The 13,987-nt window shown below is 47.0% G+C and overlaps 1 protein-coding gene across 4 annotated transcripts in view; it reads left to right on the forward strand.

Moving 5' to 3' along the window:
• Positions 1-13,987, forward strand: part of DRC7 (dynein regulatory complex subunit 7) — a 173,420-nt gene that overhangs the window by 3,981 nt on the left and 155,452 nt on the right. For 2 of the 4 annotated variants that reach the window (XM_030203566.1, XM_030203564.1), the window contains exon 2: positions 12,254-12,441. In XM_030203566.1, coding sequence (XP_030059426.1) covers positions 12,269-12,441 — 173 coding nt within the window. In that variant the 5' untranslated portion in view covers positions 12,254-12,268. Of the gene's footprint in view, positions 1-12,253; positions 12,442-13,987 lie in introns of those variants that run through there. The other 2 variants (XM_030203565.1, XM_030203567.1) reach the window with 2 other exon arrangements.

Consider the following 13,987-nt stretch of genomic DNA (forward strand, 5'->3'; position numbering starts at 1 on the left):
CTTCCTATCCCTTCCACCCAGAATGTGCCCTTTCTCTCTCTGCCCCTTCCATCTACCATGGGCCCTTTCTCTCCCATCCATCCAGGATCTGCTCTCCCTCTTTCTCCCTTACATCCAGGATATGTCCTCCCCCACCCCCCATCTATCCACCATCTGTCCTTTCTGTCCGTTCCATCCAGGGTCTTTCCTCTCTACCTCTCTTTCTCTCTCTGCTCCTTTCATCCACCATCTGCCCTTTCTCTCCCTTCCATCCAGGGTCTGCCCGCTTCCCTCTCTCCCCCTCTCTCTGCCCCATGTTCCATCCACCATCTGCCCTCTCTATCTCTGCCTTTCTTCAATCCACTGTCACAGTCTGCCCTCTCCCCTCTTCCTTGTCTGCCCTCTCTATCCTTTTTACGTATCCATTCACCCCCCCCCCCCCCGATGCTGATGCTGCTCCTCCCGCTTCAAACTATTAGAAAAAAAATAATAAACCAAGATCGCGGGGCCTTACCTACTCGTGGCTGCCGACTGTGCTCCAGAACTGGAATGACGTCAAAGGGGCGGGATCGGCAGCCACGGGTAGTTTAAACCCAAACCCTGCAATCTTCCTGCTTTTTGTACCGCTACGCTACCGCTGCTAGTCTGCTGGGTGAGAACGAAGCAGCAGCAGTGGCGGTGTTAACACACAGGGCTAGAGGCTGCTGGAGGAAGGCGCGGGACCGTCCGGCCAGAGGAGATGGAGAGGCAATAGCGGCAGCAATTTGGCAGGGGTGGAGCAGAAGAAGGGTGCGCCGCGCGGAACCAGCCAGAAGGGAGGCAGGGTCGACGGCCCAAATGGAGGGACTGGAGCAACGCGAGCAGTGCATCCCCTGCTGATTTGCACCCGGGGCGGACCGCCCCCACAGCCCCCCCCTTGGTACGCCACTGAAGTTACAATAGTAAAAAGGCTAAGCTAACCAAGCACCAGTCTGAATATTGGCTAGTGTCCAGTGTGACAAGGCAGTGGCCGTAGCGAGAAGGTTGCTAGGCTGTATAGAGAGAGGTGTGACCAGCAAAAGAAAAGAGGTTTTAATGCCCCTGTATAAGTAGTTGGTGAGGCCCCACCTGGAGTATTGTGTTCAGTTTTGGAGGCCATACCTTGCTAAGGATGTAAAAAGAATTGAAGCAGTGCAAAGAAAAGCTACGAGAATGGTATGGGATTTGCGTTACAAGACGTATGAGGAGAGACTTGCTGACCTGAACATGTATACCCTGGAGGAAAGGAGAAACAGGGGTGATATGATACAGACGTTCAAATATTTGAAAGGTATCAATCCGCAAATGAACCTTTTCCATAGATGGGAAGGCAGTAGAACTAGAGGACATGATATGAGATTGAAGGGGGGGCAGACTCAAGAAAAATATCATGAAGTATTTTTTCACGAAGAGAGTGGTAGATACTTGGAATGCCCTCCCGCGGGAGGTGGTGGAGATGAAAACGGTAGCGGAATTCAAGCATGCGTGGGATAAACATAAAGGAATCCTGTTCAGAAGGAATGGATCCTCAGAAGCTTAGCTGAGATTGGGAGGCGGGGCTGGTGTTTGGGAGGTGGGGCTAGTGCTGGGCAAGGCTTCTATGGTCTGTGCCATGAAAATGGCAGATACAAATCAAGGTAAGGTATATACAAGAGTAGCACATATGAGTTTATCTTGTTGGGCAGACTGAATGGACCGTGCAGGTCTTTTTCTGCCGTCATCTACTATGTTACTATGTTACTATCCCGATCCCCCCTCTCCCACCACACATGTATTTTAAGTTAACCCAAGGCCCTTCTCACCACCCCTGTAGACCCCCCCCCCCCCGAGTGTACCCATGAATACTTGGTGGTCCAGTGGGGTTCTGTGGGCAGAAGCGTTGCCCACTTGCTCTTGCCTATCGCGGCGGCAGCTATTGTAAAATGGCTGCTGAGACCTCTAGCAGCAGCCTCAAAGTACTTTACAGTCTTGATTATCTGGTCTTTGCTAATCTGACCATTTGGCATATCCGACAGATGCCTCCCCTAGTGACATCATCGTATTGCCATTACGAAGCACGCAGCTTTTCTTCCTGTTTTCCAGCACATGCTGCGAGAAAGCTACCTTTCAGCTATGTTTGAGTTGAGATGGTTCTTCTCTGCAAGGGAACCATGCTTTGCAGCTGATATTCCTTCAAGCACTACTCATCCAAGTTAAGAAGCGTGTGGCTTCTCTTCCTGTTTGTGATTTGAGCCCATGCTTCTATGCATGAATTTTATGGATCTGGGACCCCGCTTTTGCAGCGAGGGAACTGTTTTTTTAATTTGAGATCATGCTTTCATGCATTAATTTTATTTTATTTTTTTAGACCATAGTTCTATGCAAGGGAACCATAACTTTTGGATCTGGGACCCCGCTTGTGCAGTGAGAGAACCTTGAAAAAGTTTTGAGCTGATACCTTGCTTTTATAGAATAGAAGCAATTTTTGGCCAGTCAAAAGAGGAAAAAAATGTTGTTTTGTCTATAGAGCAGAAACTTTTGCAGAAAGGAAGTTCTAAATAAAGTGATCATTAAAAATGTTTTGCACTAAGACCTTGCTTTCCTGCCAGGGAACCATGTTTGATCTGAGACTGTGCTTTTGCAGAAATTTTTGGACCTGCACTATGAGACCCAAGAGCCTGCTTTTCCTGCCAGGGATCCATTTTTGATCTGAGGCCATGCTTTTGCGTAAACAGAACCTTGGTAATATTCTTGTGCACAAATAAAATGTTAGGTATTATTAGGAAAGGAATGGAAAACAAAAATGAGGACATTATAATTCTTTTGTATCAGTCCATTGTGCGACCGCATCTCGAATATTGTGTTCAACTCTGGTCAGCACATCTCAAAAAAGATATAGTGGAATTAGAAAAGGTACAGAGAAGGACGATGAAAATGATAAAGGGAATGGGATGACTTCCCAATGAGGAAAGGCTGAAGCATCTAGGGCTCTTCAGCTTGTAGAAAAGATGGCTGAGGGGAGATATGATAGAGGTATATAAAATAATTAGTGGAGTGGAACAGGTGGACGTGAATCGTTTGTTTACTCTTTCCAAAAATACTAGAACTAGGGGGCATGCGATGAAGCTGCAAAGTAGTAAATTTAATACAAATCTGAGAAAACATTTCTTCACTCAACGTGTAATTAAACTCTGGAATTCGTTCCAGAGAATGTGGTAAAGGTAGTTAGCTTAGCAGGGTTTTAAAACAGTGTGGACAGCTTCCTAAAGGAAATGTCCATAGACCATTATTAAATTGACTTGGAGAAAATCCACTGCTTATTTCTGAGATTAGCAGCATAAAATGTATTGAACTTTTTCGGGATCTTGCCAGGTATTTGTGACCTGGATTGGCCATTGTTGGAAACAGGATGCTAGGCTTGATGGACCATTGGTCTGTCCCAGTATGGCAATACTTATGTAACCTACTATTATCTGTGACCGGTTGTTACTTTAAAAAAATGTGTCAGGTCTCAAAGCAGCAACTAGGTTTGTGAGCCCTTGGGCCGCTGCCAAGGAGTGGCAGTGACTGGCAAAACCACCCCAACCAGCACTGGGCTAACACACACACAAAGCAGGGACTGCAGACAGGGATAAGCAAAACATGAACACACTGGATAAGAACACTTGGACTGGAACACAGGACTGGAGCAAGGCTTCACCTGCACTTGACCACCCTTCCCCAGGAGTTGAGCCCCTGGGTGCAGGCGGCCGACAGGACTTACCGGACTGGGCAGGAACTGGATACCAGCAGTAAACACACAACAGAGTCCAGACTACAAGCTGCCAGGCAGCCACTAAGACAGAAACACAGACAGGAGGGAGTCATGACTAAAAGCTGCCAAGCAGCCACTAATAAAGACACAGACACAAGACTAGGAACTAAACAATAAAACCAAAGCTAACTACACACAAACAAACAAGAACCAGGCAAGAACTCAGAATAAAACTGAACTAGGCAGAAGTGCACAGAGCACACCCACATACCAGGGACCTTAGATGATGCAAAGGCAAACAGAAGTTTCTAGGTGATTAATAAAGCCCATCAGCTGCTAAAGCTCAGCTGCAGCAATCACAAGGCAACTGCGGGTGCTGTTCAGGTACAAACAAGGAAAGCAATTCTGGCAGCCCGGAAGATCTGGGCTGAAGTCTGGAACGGGTGACAGTAAACAGACAGTCCATTGCAGCCACCAGGTCTGGCCACCAGAGGATGAGGTGAGCACAGACAAGGAAACGGTCACAAATGTGACAAAATGGAGCACAGAATAAGTTCCCCTTGTCCTCCCCTCCCCCACTCACATTCCCCCACGAGTCCTCTTACCCTCTCTCCCCTCCCCTCCCCCCAACCCTGACCCATCCCCAACCTATCAGGCTGATAACCATCCCTCCCCCATCAGCAACTCCTTTGAGAAAGTAATATGACAGGAGTTTTGTGGATTCCCATCTACTATCCCCAATTCTGTAAGATAGCCCCTCAGACTCACCACCTGCCCCCAACCTGATCCCGAACCCCTCATAACCATCAATATCCACTCTTCCCCCCGCCTCCGACCCAGCAACCCAAATAAACACAACATTCAAAACTTTTAACAACATCTTAACAATCCTGTTTGCAAATAAACTGATGACTGTGTGATATGCAGTAAGCAAAATAGTCATTAAATCACAAAGATGCCAAACTTCAGCTGGCTAATTTCTGCCCTTTTTTGTGGGTGTGCACCATCTGTTGCCATGCTGAATCATGCCTGGGTTCCTGGGCTATCTCCGCATCACGAGACCTTGAAGATGCTGGTAAAGGTGGGAAATTGGTGCTCCACAAGTCCCGCAATGCTACCCATGCTTCCGTAGTTGTTTTCACTTTGCGGGATTTACCATTGACAGTGATCAATAAAGAAAAAGGAAACATCCACCAATATTTATATCCACCAGTACAGAGATATAAAGTCACTTCCTGGAAAGAGCGTCGCTTCTGCAAAGTAGATCACACCAAATCTTGAAAAATCTGATCTTAAGCTCTTTCCAGTCCACCTCTCTCTGTTGGTAGGCTTTTCACAGAATTTTCTCTTTGGTAACAAAATCTGTGAATCAGGCCACAGTATCACATGGGAGACCATCCCTTGGTTGACCCTGGCCCCTGTGAGCCCACACCACCCGAAAGTCCCAAGTGGACAGTTCCGGATCTCCCTACAGCAAGGCCTTCGAGATCTCCCATCACCACTGCCTTACTATCTTTAAATGCATCTGACTCTGGAATCCCTTTAAACCGAAGGTTGCAGCGATGGGTACCGATTGTCAAAATCTTCAGTCTGATCCCGCATCTCCTGTAATGAAGCCGTCTCATGTTTCAAATCTTCTTTAACTGCTGTAACATCCACAGACAGCGCCGACACCGTTTCTTCCGTATGGCCAATGCGTGCCCCCAATTCTCCTACTTCCAAGTGAATGCCCACCAAAGTTGCTTGTATGTCTTGTCTCACGGCACCCATTTCTTTTTTTGAGCTCCTTAAACCAGGTCTAGACCTCTCTTTTCGATATGCCCTTGCCATCATCTCCGAACAGATCAGCGTCCTCAGCCTCCGAGTCAGTGCTGTCCGCTGCCATGTTAGGCTTACTGTTGGAGCTTGCCATCGTGCCTTCTTTCACACAGTCACCAAGATCCCCTGCGTAGTGGAATCTCCAATTTTTTGCTTGAGGACATCACAAGGCAAGAACCAGCTGAAAACATTCACAGAATCTGAGGAATAGCTTTTATTCACCACAGCCCCGACGGAGCTTTGTCTTCAAGCAGCCATCACCGAGTGTGACGTCAACAACTTGGAAAGCTAAAGGTGGACAAAGCCATGGGGCCGGATGGGATCCACCCCAGAATACTGAGGGAGCTCAGAGAGGTTCTGGCGGGTCCTCTTAAAGACTTGTTTAATAAATCCTTGGAGACGGGAGAGGTTCCGAGGGATTGGAGAACGGCGGAGGTGGTCCCTCTTCACAAAAGTGGTGATAGGGAAGAAGCTGGAAACTACAGGCCGGTAAGCCTCACTTCGGTTATTGGAAAAGTAATGGAAGCGATGCTGAAGGAAAGGATAGTGAATTTCCTGGAAGCCAATAAGTTGCAAGATCCGAGACAACATGGTTTCACCAAAGGGAAATCGTGCCAAACGAATCTCATTGAATTCTTTGACTGGGTGACAGGAGAATTAAATCAAGGACGTGCTATGGACGTCATCTACTTAGATTTCAGCAAGGCTTTTGACACGGTTCCCCACAGGAGGCTCTTGAATAAACTAGACGGCCTGAAGATAGGACCCGAAGTGGTGAACTGGATTAGGAACTGGTTGACGGATAGACGCCAGAGGGTGGTGGTGAATGGAGTTCGCTCGGAGGAGGGAAAGGTGAGTAGTGGAGTGCCTCAGGGATCGGTGCTGGGGCCGATTCTGTTCAATATATTTGTGAGTGACATTGCCGAAGGGTTACAAGGTAAAGTTTGCCTTTTTGCGGATGACACCAAGATTTCCAACAGAGTGGACACCCCGGAGGGAGTGGAAAACATGAAAAAAGATCTGAAGAAGCTAGAAGAATGGTCTAACGTTTGGCAATTAAAATTCAATGCGAAGAAATGCAAAGTGATGCACTTAGGGAGTAGAAATCCAAGGGAGACGTATGTGTTAGGCGGGGAGAGTCTGATAGGCACGGACGGGGAGAGGGATCTTGGGGTGATAGTATCTGAGGACCTGAAGGCGACGAAACAGTGCGACAAGGCAGTGGCCGTAGCTAGAAGATTGCTAGGCTGTATAGAGAGAGGAGTGACCAGCAGAAGAAAGGAGGTTTTAATGCCCCTGTATAAGACGTTGGTGAGGCCCCACCTGGAGTATTGTGTTTAGTTTTGGAGGCCGTACCTTGCGAAGGATGTTAAAAAAATGGAAGCGGTGCAAAGAAAAGCTACGAGGATGGTATGGGATTTACGTTCCAAGACGTATGAAGAGAGGCTTACTGACCTGAACATGTACACCCTGGAGGAAAGGAGGAACAGGGGTGATATAATACAGACGTTCAAATATTTGAAAGGTATTAATCCGCAAACAAATCTTTTCCAGAGATGGGAAGGCGGTAGAACGAGAGGACATGAAATGAGATTGAAGGGGGGCAGACTCAGGAAAGATGTCAGGAAGTATTTTTTCACGGAGAGGGTGGTGGATGCTTGGAATGCCCTCCCGCGGGAGGTGGTGGAGATGAAAACGGTAACGGAGTTCAAACATGCGTGGGATATGCATAGAGGAATCCTGTGCAGAAGGAATGGATCCTCAGAAGCTTAGCTGAAATTGGGTGGCGGAGCAGGTGGGGGGAAGAGGGGGTGGTGATTGGGAGGAGAGGATAGGGGAGGGCAGACTTGTACGGTCTGTACCAGAGCCGTTGATGGGAGGCGGGACTGGTGGTTGGGAGGCGGGAAATACTGCTGGGCAGACTTATATGGTCTGTGCCCTGAAAAGGACAGGTACAAATTCAAGGTAAGGTATACACATATGAGTTTGTCTTGGGCAGACTGGATGGACCATGCAGGTCTTTTTCTGCCGTCATCTACTATGTTACTATGTCACTTCCTCCGCATTTAACAGCACTGAAATTCAAATACCAGAGATGTAATGCAATGTTAGCATAATACTAATGGTGCACCTAATGAGCTTGTATTAGATCATTCAACTAATATAGATATGACGCTAATGATTTTCTACAATACAGCTGACCATATAGCTGAGGGACCAAGTGCAGATATATGATGGGGACAAGATGCATGGTACAGAGTCAGTTGGGATGAATAGATATTTGGCTAAAATCAAGGGAAGTTCTTTGTAACAGTTTAGCAAGAAATGAACTGATCTAAGTTAGTTTGTGTAGCAAGCTAGTCCAGGTGAAGAATGAGTGTATGGTCAGTCACCTTATGTATTAAAGGCTTGGGAGAAGAGCCAGACATTCAACTGCTGCCTGAAGTAGAGATAGTCTCGAGTTGTACGTAGCCCTTCTGGGAGTACATTCCAGAGCATGGGGGCTACTCCTGAGAAGACACGCTGGCAGGTATTTTGACAAGGGTACAGATAGTGATGATCCTTGAGAGGCCCTAACCCTGCTTACATACCCACTTCAGAAGTTAAAAGGAAGATAATGTATTTGCTTATTAGATGTGTGAACATGGAAGTGAATGAAGGATCTTTGGAGTTTAACAAATTTCTCATGTGAGCTGGCACTTCCATCCTGCTGCTTTTTTTCTCACTGGCTAGGTTGGAGCTTAGCTGGGATATCTCTCTATATAAAAGGCAACACCAACGTTCTATGAAGCCTCCAGCCGGAAGTGTGAAGGGGGCGAGATATCCGGTTTCCCTATGAGTGTCTGCCCCGCTCTCTCTGTAACACAGTCAGTCACTGAAGGAAAACAGCAGAGCACGAAATCAAATCGCTGACTCTGTAACAGTGAAGGACTCAGAGGGGGAGGGGAGAGAGGCCAGAGGGCAGGGACACACACACTCCCACATGCACACAGAAGAAAACCTTGCTAGCCCCCGTTTCATTTGCATCAGAAACGGGGCTTTTTTACTAGTAGTGTCATATTACCTGGGGATTTTCCCTTTGTTTTATACTGCCCTTACCCTAAACTTACAAAATTAGGTCACTGTAGTGACCTATTTGGACCAACGGCCATGCAACCTGGCTCCCTTCAAAATATTTCTAGCCATGAGCCCTTACTCTGATCATCTAGGTCTCACCCCCACACAATGAGCAAAACAAACTCCCTTCCCCAATCCCTTCCCAGAGGCTGTGAATTGACCTGGCAAGATGAAGTCCTGATGCAGGAATAGAACTGAAACCACAGGGATGGCGTAAGGACTTGACCTGTTACTGTGCAACTTCCAATCAGGCATTCTGCTCCTGAGCAAAAGGAGAAGCTTCCCTAACTCTGCTGTCTATTTCAGCTAAATTGCTCATATCCATCCCCTTATTTATTTATTTAGATTTTGCTCACACCTTTTTCAGTAGTAGCTCAAGGTGAGTTACATTCAGGTACTCTGGATATTTCTCTGTCCCAGGAGGGCTCACAATCTAAGTTTGTACCTGAAGCAATGGAGGCTTAAGTGACTTCCCCAAGATCACAAGGAACAGCAGTGGGATTTGAACCGCCCACCTTTGGATTGCAAGACCAGTGCTCTAATCACTAGGCCACTCCTCCACTCTGTCTCATGCAGCTACTTGGGTTTCTTTTTTCCTTTGTTTTATATCCTCCACCCAGTTCAGCCAGTGCTTAGTCAAGGGAAACTAGCTATGACCAGTGGCGTACCAAGGGGGGGGCGGTGGGGGCGATCCGCCCCGGGTGCACGCCGCTGGGGGGGGGGTGGGGTGCCACGCGCCTGTTGGCCGAGTCCGCTCGTTCCCTCCCTGCTGCTCCCTCTGCGCAGAACAGGTTATTCCTGTTTCGGAGCAGAGGGAACAGCAGGGAGCGAGTGGACTCGGAGCCGACAAGCGCGCGGCACCCCCCCAGCAGGTAAAAATGCACCCGGGGGGGGGGGTGTAATTTTGCCGGGGGGGGGGGGGTTGCAATTTTGCCTGGGGGGGCCGCTCTGCACCCGGGGGGGGGGACACATCGGTGATCTGCCCCGGGTGTCAGCCAGCCTAGGAACGCCACTAGCTATGACTTCTTTTGTTTTCCTTCTAATTGTTATTTGACATCTCTTTTGCACAGTGTCTGATATTTCTCGCCACCTAGGATCTGTAAATGCTGCCTATGCAGCATCCCTGATCCTATGCACTACCACTAAGTTTGGCCTTTCCAGTCTTAGTTACCGTTTGATCGACCTCCCTGCCAGAAATAGATCTGTTTCTTCACGAACTTATCTCAACCTACACCTTCCCAATTGTAGAGGAATTAAATACAAGACCTACTACGCATCCAGTTTCTCCTTTTTGGGCAGTCAGATTTGGAATGGTCTACCCAGACCAATCCGATTAATTAACGACTACTTGCCCTTTAGAAAAATGCTGAAAGCTCATCTCTTTAAACAAGTCTATCCTAATGTCCCAACCTAATCTTACCAACCTCCACTCCCAGTTCTGTTCTGAATTAGATAACGACCCCATCATTGGTTTTACTTACTCCACCTCCCATTCCCCCTCTACTCATCCCAGCCTTCTCTTCTCCATCTCCCCTTTATTTTATCCTTCCTTACCCCTTTACTCCCAAATTATACTATCCTATCCTGTCTACCCTCTCTTATACTAATCATACATTATCAAGATCAACTTATCATACACTATCAAGTTCAACTTATAATGTTTTGAAATTTGTATTATATGCAGTGCCGTAGTGAGGGCTAATGGCACCCGGGTCGGGTTGCCGCTGCTCACCCCCCCGGGTGCAGCACGGCGCGACCCCCCCCTCTGCGGCGCACCCCCTCCGGACCGCGAACCCCACCCCGGACCGCATTCTTACCTGCAGGAGGGCTGATCAGCCCCGAGTGCACGTCACTCGGAGCTGCTTCGGCCCCGCTGGTTCCCTGCTCTCTCTGCCCCGGAACAGGAAGTAACCTGTTCCGGGGCAGAGAGAGCAGGGAACCAGCGGGGTTGGCACCCCCCGAGCGCGTGCACCCGGGGCGGACTGCCCCTCCCGCCCCCCCCTTCCTACGCCACTGATTATATGACTTTGTATTTCAAATTCTATAAGGTAGCGAATAAATGTTATGGAGTGTAATTTAGTAACTGACATATTTTCAAAGCACTTAGCCTTCCAAAGTTCCATAGGTTTCTATGGAACTTTGGAAGGCTAAGTGCTTTGAAAATGAGCAAGTTCATCTTGCCTTTTATTCTGATATATTTTACTTTTACCCTCTAATAATATTCTGTATTCCTTTTACTATGTAAGCCGCATTGAACCTGCTTTGAATGGGAAAGTGCGGGGTACAAATGTAATAATAATAATAAATACAATAAATAAAATAAAAAATAAAATAAAATTTGTAATTCAGATCCTTCCTGGGAATTCTTCTGATTTAGAATAGCCTTTCTGTTTATGTATCATTCATCTTCTGTCTTAGGGAGGGCAATTTTCAGAGCTTTTTTACATAGATAAACAACTGTTTACCCTTGTAAAAGCCCCCATTGAAAATTGCTGACAACCCTACCACTCCCTGCAAGTTAAAAGTGCTTTACCTACCAGCAAAAATGGGTAGATTTGTGGCAGAGAGGGGTAAAGAGAGAAAAAGAAAATGCAGTTTGTTTGGTTTTTTTATTTTGAAAGCCATGTTCACAGTGCCAAAAATCCTACCCAAGCTGCCGCCTGCAAGGGAAACCTGTAAGAAGGGGACACAGTGACCTGTGCAATGCAGCAGGGAGCAGAGTAGAGGCACAGTGCAGCACACACTGTATGTCCTTCCAACAACATTGCTGTATCACTTCCTGACCTCCTTCAATTAGCACATCTTTTCCCGGTGCCATGGAGCTTGTTTCATGATAAGGATTTCATGATTTAATTTCTCTTATTTTGAGATTTGGCTCCACTGCAGCGAGAGATGATGCACTAAAGTATTCCTTCTTCTGCAGAGCTATATCAGGTAATTCAAGAAGCATCAGTGCAGCAACACTGCTGGAGGTACCATAAGTTTAGTGTTTGCTACGCTCATTAAAGACTTGAAGCTTTATCTATGGAAGTGAAGGGGTGGGGGGAGGAGAGGTCTCCCGTCCTCTTGCCAGCATCGCCGTTCAAGGCCCAAAATTTGCATGGAGACTCAAAACTTGAACTTACACCACTGCCCATGTATACTTGACTGCGTATTTACAGTTACTTCAAACTGGGTGCAAATGTATTCAGCAAAATTAGAACCTTGTTTCCAAGGTTAGCATCAGTTTTAAAAGAAAATTGGACCTGCAGGCCCATGATCAGTCCAAAAATTACCCTTGCAATGTATTGTGCTCCTTTGAATATTTCACCCATTTTCATTATTTGGTGTTGATGTTGTCATTGTGTCTATTCTCCTTATCAGGACTAAAGGACAGAAGGCTTTTATTTTTATTTGGAGAATATCTTTGAGTAAAGGAGGCGCATTATGTCTTCTCATCACTGCTTTCTTTAACTGACATATTTGAATTGGTTTGTTCCTTAAAGATAGTTGTAACAGTTATAAAAATGCTATATGACATTGGTGTACTTTTGTTCATTTCAATGTGAGTGGAGCAAATTGTATTTCATACAAGTTTTCATTTTCAAGCAGACAGCTAATAATATGGAGCCCTTGGCAAAGGAAGTGGTAGGGACGGAGGAAGAAGAGGAAGAGGAAGAGGAGGAGGAAGAAGAGGAAGAGCATGTAGAAGAGGAAGGTAGCATATCCGATGAAGAGTATCATGATCTGGAAGAGAAGTTCTCAGGTGTAGAGGCGCAGATAATAGTCACCCCTCAGTAAGTATCAGCTGTGCTTGAGTAGTCCATTCATACTACACATGTTGCCCAATTTGGCAACTTTACAGTGACCATAATTGTCTAAGGCCTAATGGTTAGGGTGGTGGACTTTGGTCCTGGGGAACTGAGGAACTGAGTTCGATTCCCACTTCAGGCACAGGCAGCTCCTTGTGACTCTGGGCAAGTCACTTAACCCTCCATTGCCCCATGTAAGCCGCATTAAGCCTGCCATGAGTGGGAAAGCGCGGGGTACAAATGTAACAAAAAAAAAACAACAACAACAATTTATTCAATTAACTTCAGTGTTAACTGCATAAGTTCTTGGTTTTGAAAATGTGTGAGTTGGCCTACTGTGTAACTTTTGGCTGGACATCTGTATGTCCAACTAAAGGTTTATGTAAATAGACTTGGGAGGCAAGGAGTGGGACTAAAAGATAACTGGACAGCGCTAATATTCAGTACTATCCAGTTATATCTGCTTAAGTAAGACCGCATACATAGCTGTTTTAATTTTACCAGAGAACGTATCTGTTTATGTTTAGGATGCATATTTGGCAGTCCATTTAAGGGATACATTGCCTGAAAATCTGTTTTAAAATAACTGGAAAAATCATCCTGTTAATGTTTAAGAAGAAAGTAATTCACTGATTCCTTGTCATCAAGCAGATGAAGCCATTACGTATGGTTGTGTCCATCAACCAGTAGGGGGAGATAGAGAGCACTCAACTTTTCACAGTGCCTCATGGCCAGCCAGCTCCACTGCCTCTTCAGTATTCTCTACCTCCCCAAGCAGGGTGGCTGCAGCTTCTTCGAGCTCCATCAAAAATCTGCCTGGGGGTGGCTCCTGGCTTGCCAGTTGTTAGCCAGGGTGTTAGAGGCTATAGCAGCTTCACTTTGAAGGCACATAGGTTAGCTCTTTCCCTGCCTTACCCATGCCCCCGTGGATGTGGACATATTAGCTTGCTTTTCCCTGTCCTTTCCCACTCAGTGGATGCAAGCACATTGGTTCGCCTTTCCCACTCATCTGAGCCTCTGGAGTTCTTATTACCTCTGCTTTCCTCACAGTGTTAAAAAAAAAAATGGAACAGAGGTTTTCCTTTGATTCTTCTATGGGTCCGGAGCTGTGATACTCGGTCCAGTGAGGTAAGAGTGTTTTCTAACTCCTCCGGGGTGGGCTCCCGATCGGGGCGTTTTTGGCGCGAAACCGCCATTTTGAATTTTCACGCCGTTTTCGGCGATGGCTGCAGAGAATGTAAAGCGCTGTTCCCGGTTTGGCAAGCGCAAATCAGCAGCGGGGCTTTGTAAATCGTGCTGTACAGGTGTAAGAGCCGGCCCGAGCATGGCGAGCGATGATTCTTCCCGCTCAGAGCTGGTAGTGGACGCCATTTTGAATTCTCCGCATGACGCGGCCTCCATAGAGACGGAGAGCCCTGAGCCCGGGGGGGGGGGGGGACCTCGAATTGAGGCTATTCAGGGAGTGGCTAGCCCCGGACGGGATCTGGGTGCCCAGGGCGAGATTTTCTCCCCTGATTTTGTGTTATTATTG

The sequence above is a fragment of the Microcaecilia unicolor genome, chromosome 5, assembly GCF_901765095.1.
Source record: "Microcaecilia unicolor chromosome 5, aMicUni1.1, whole genome shotgun sequence".
In the NCBI taxonomy this organism is placed as follows: Eukaryota; Metazoa; Chordata; class Amphibia; order Gymnophiona; family Siphonopidae; genus Microcaecilia; species Microcaecilia unicolor.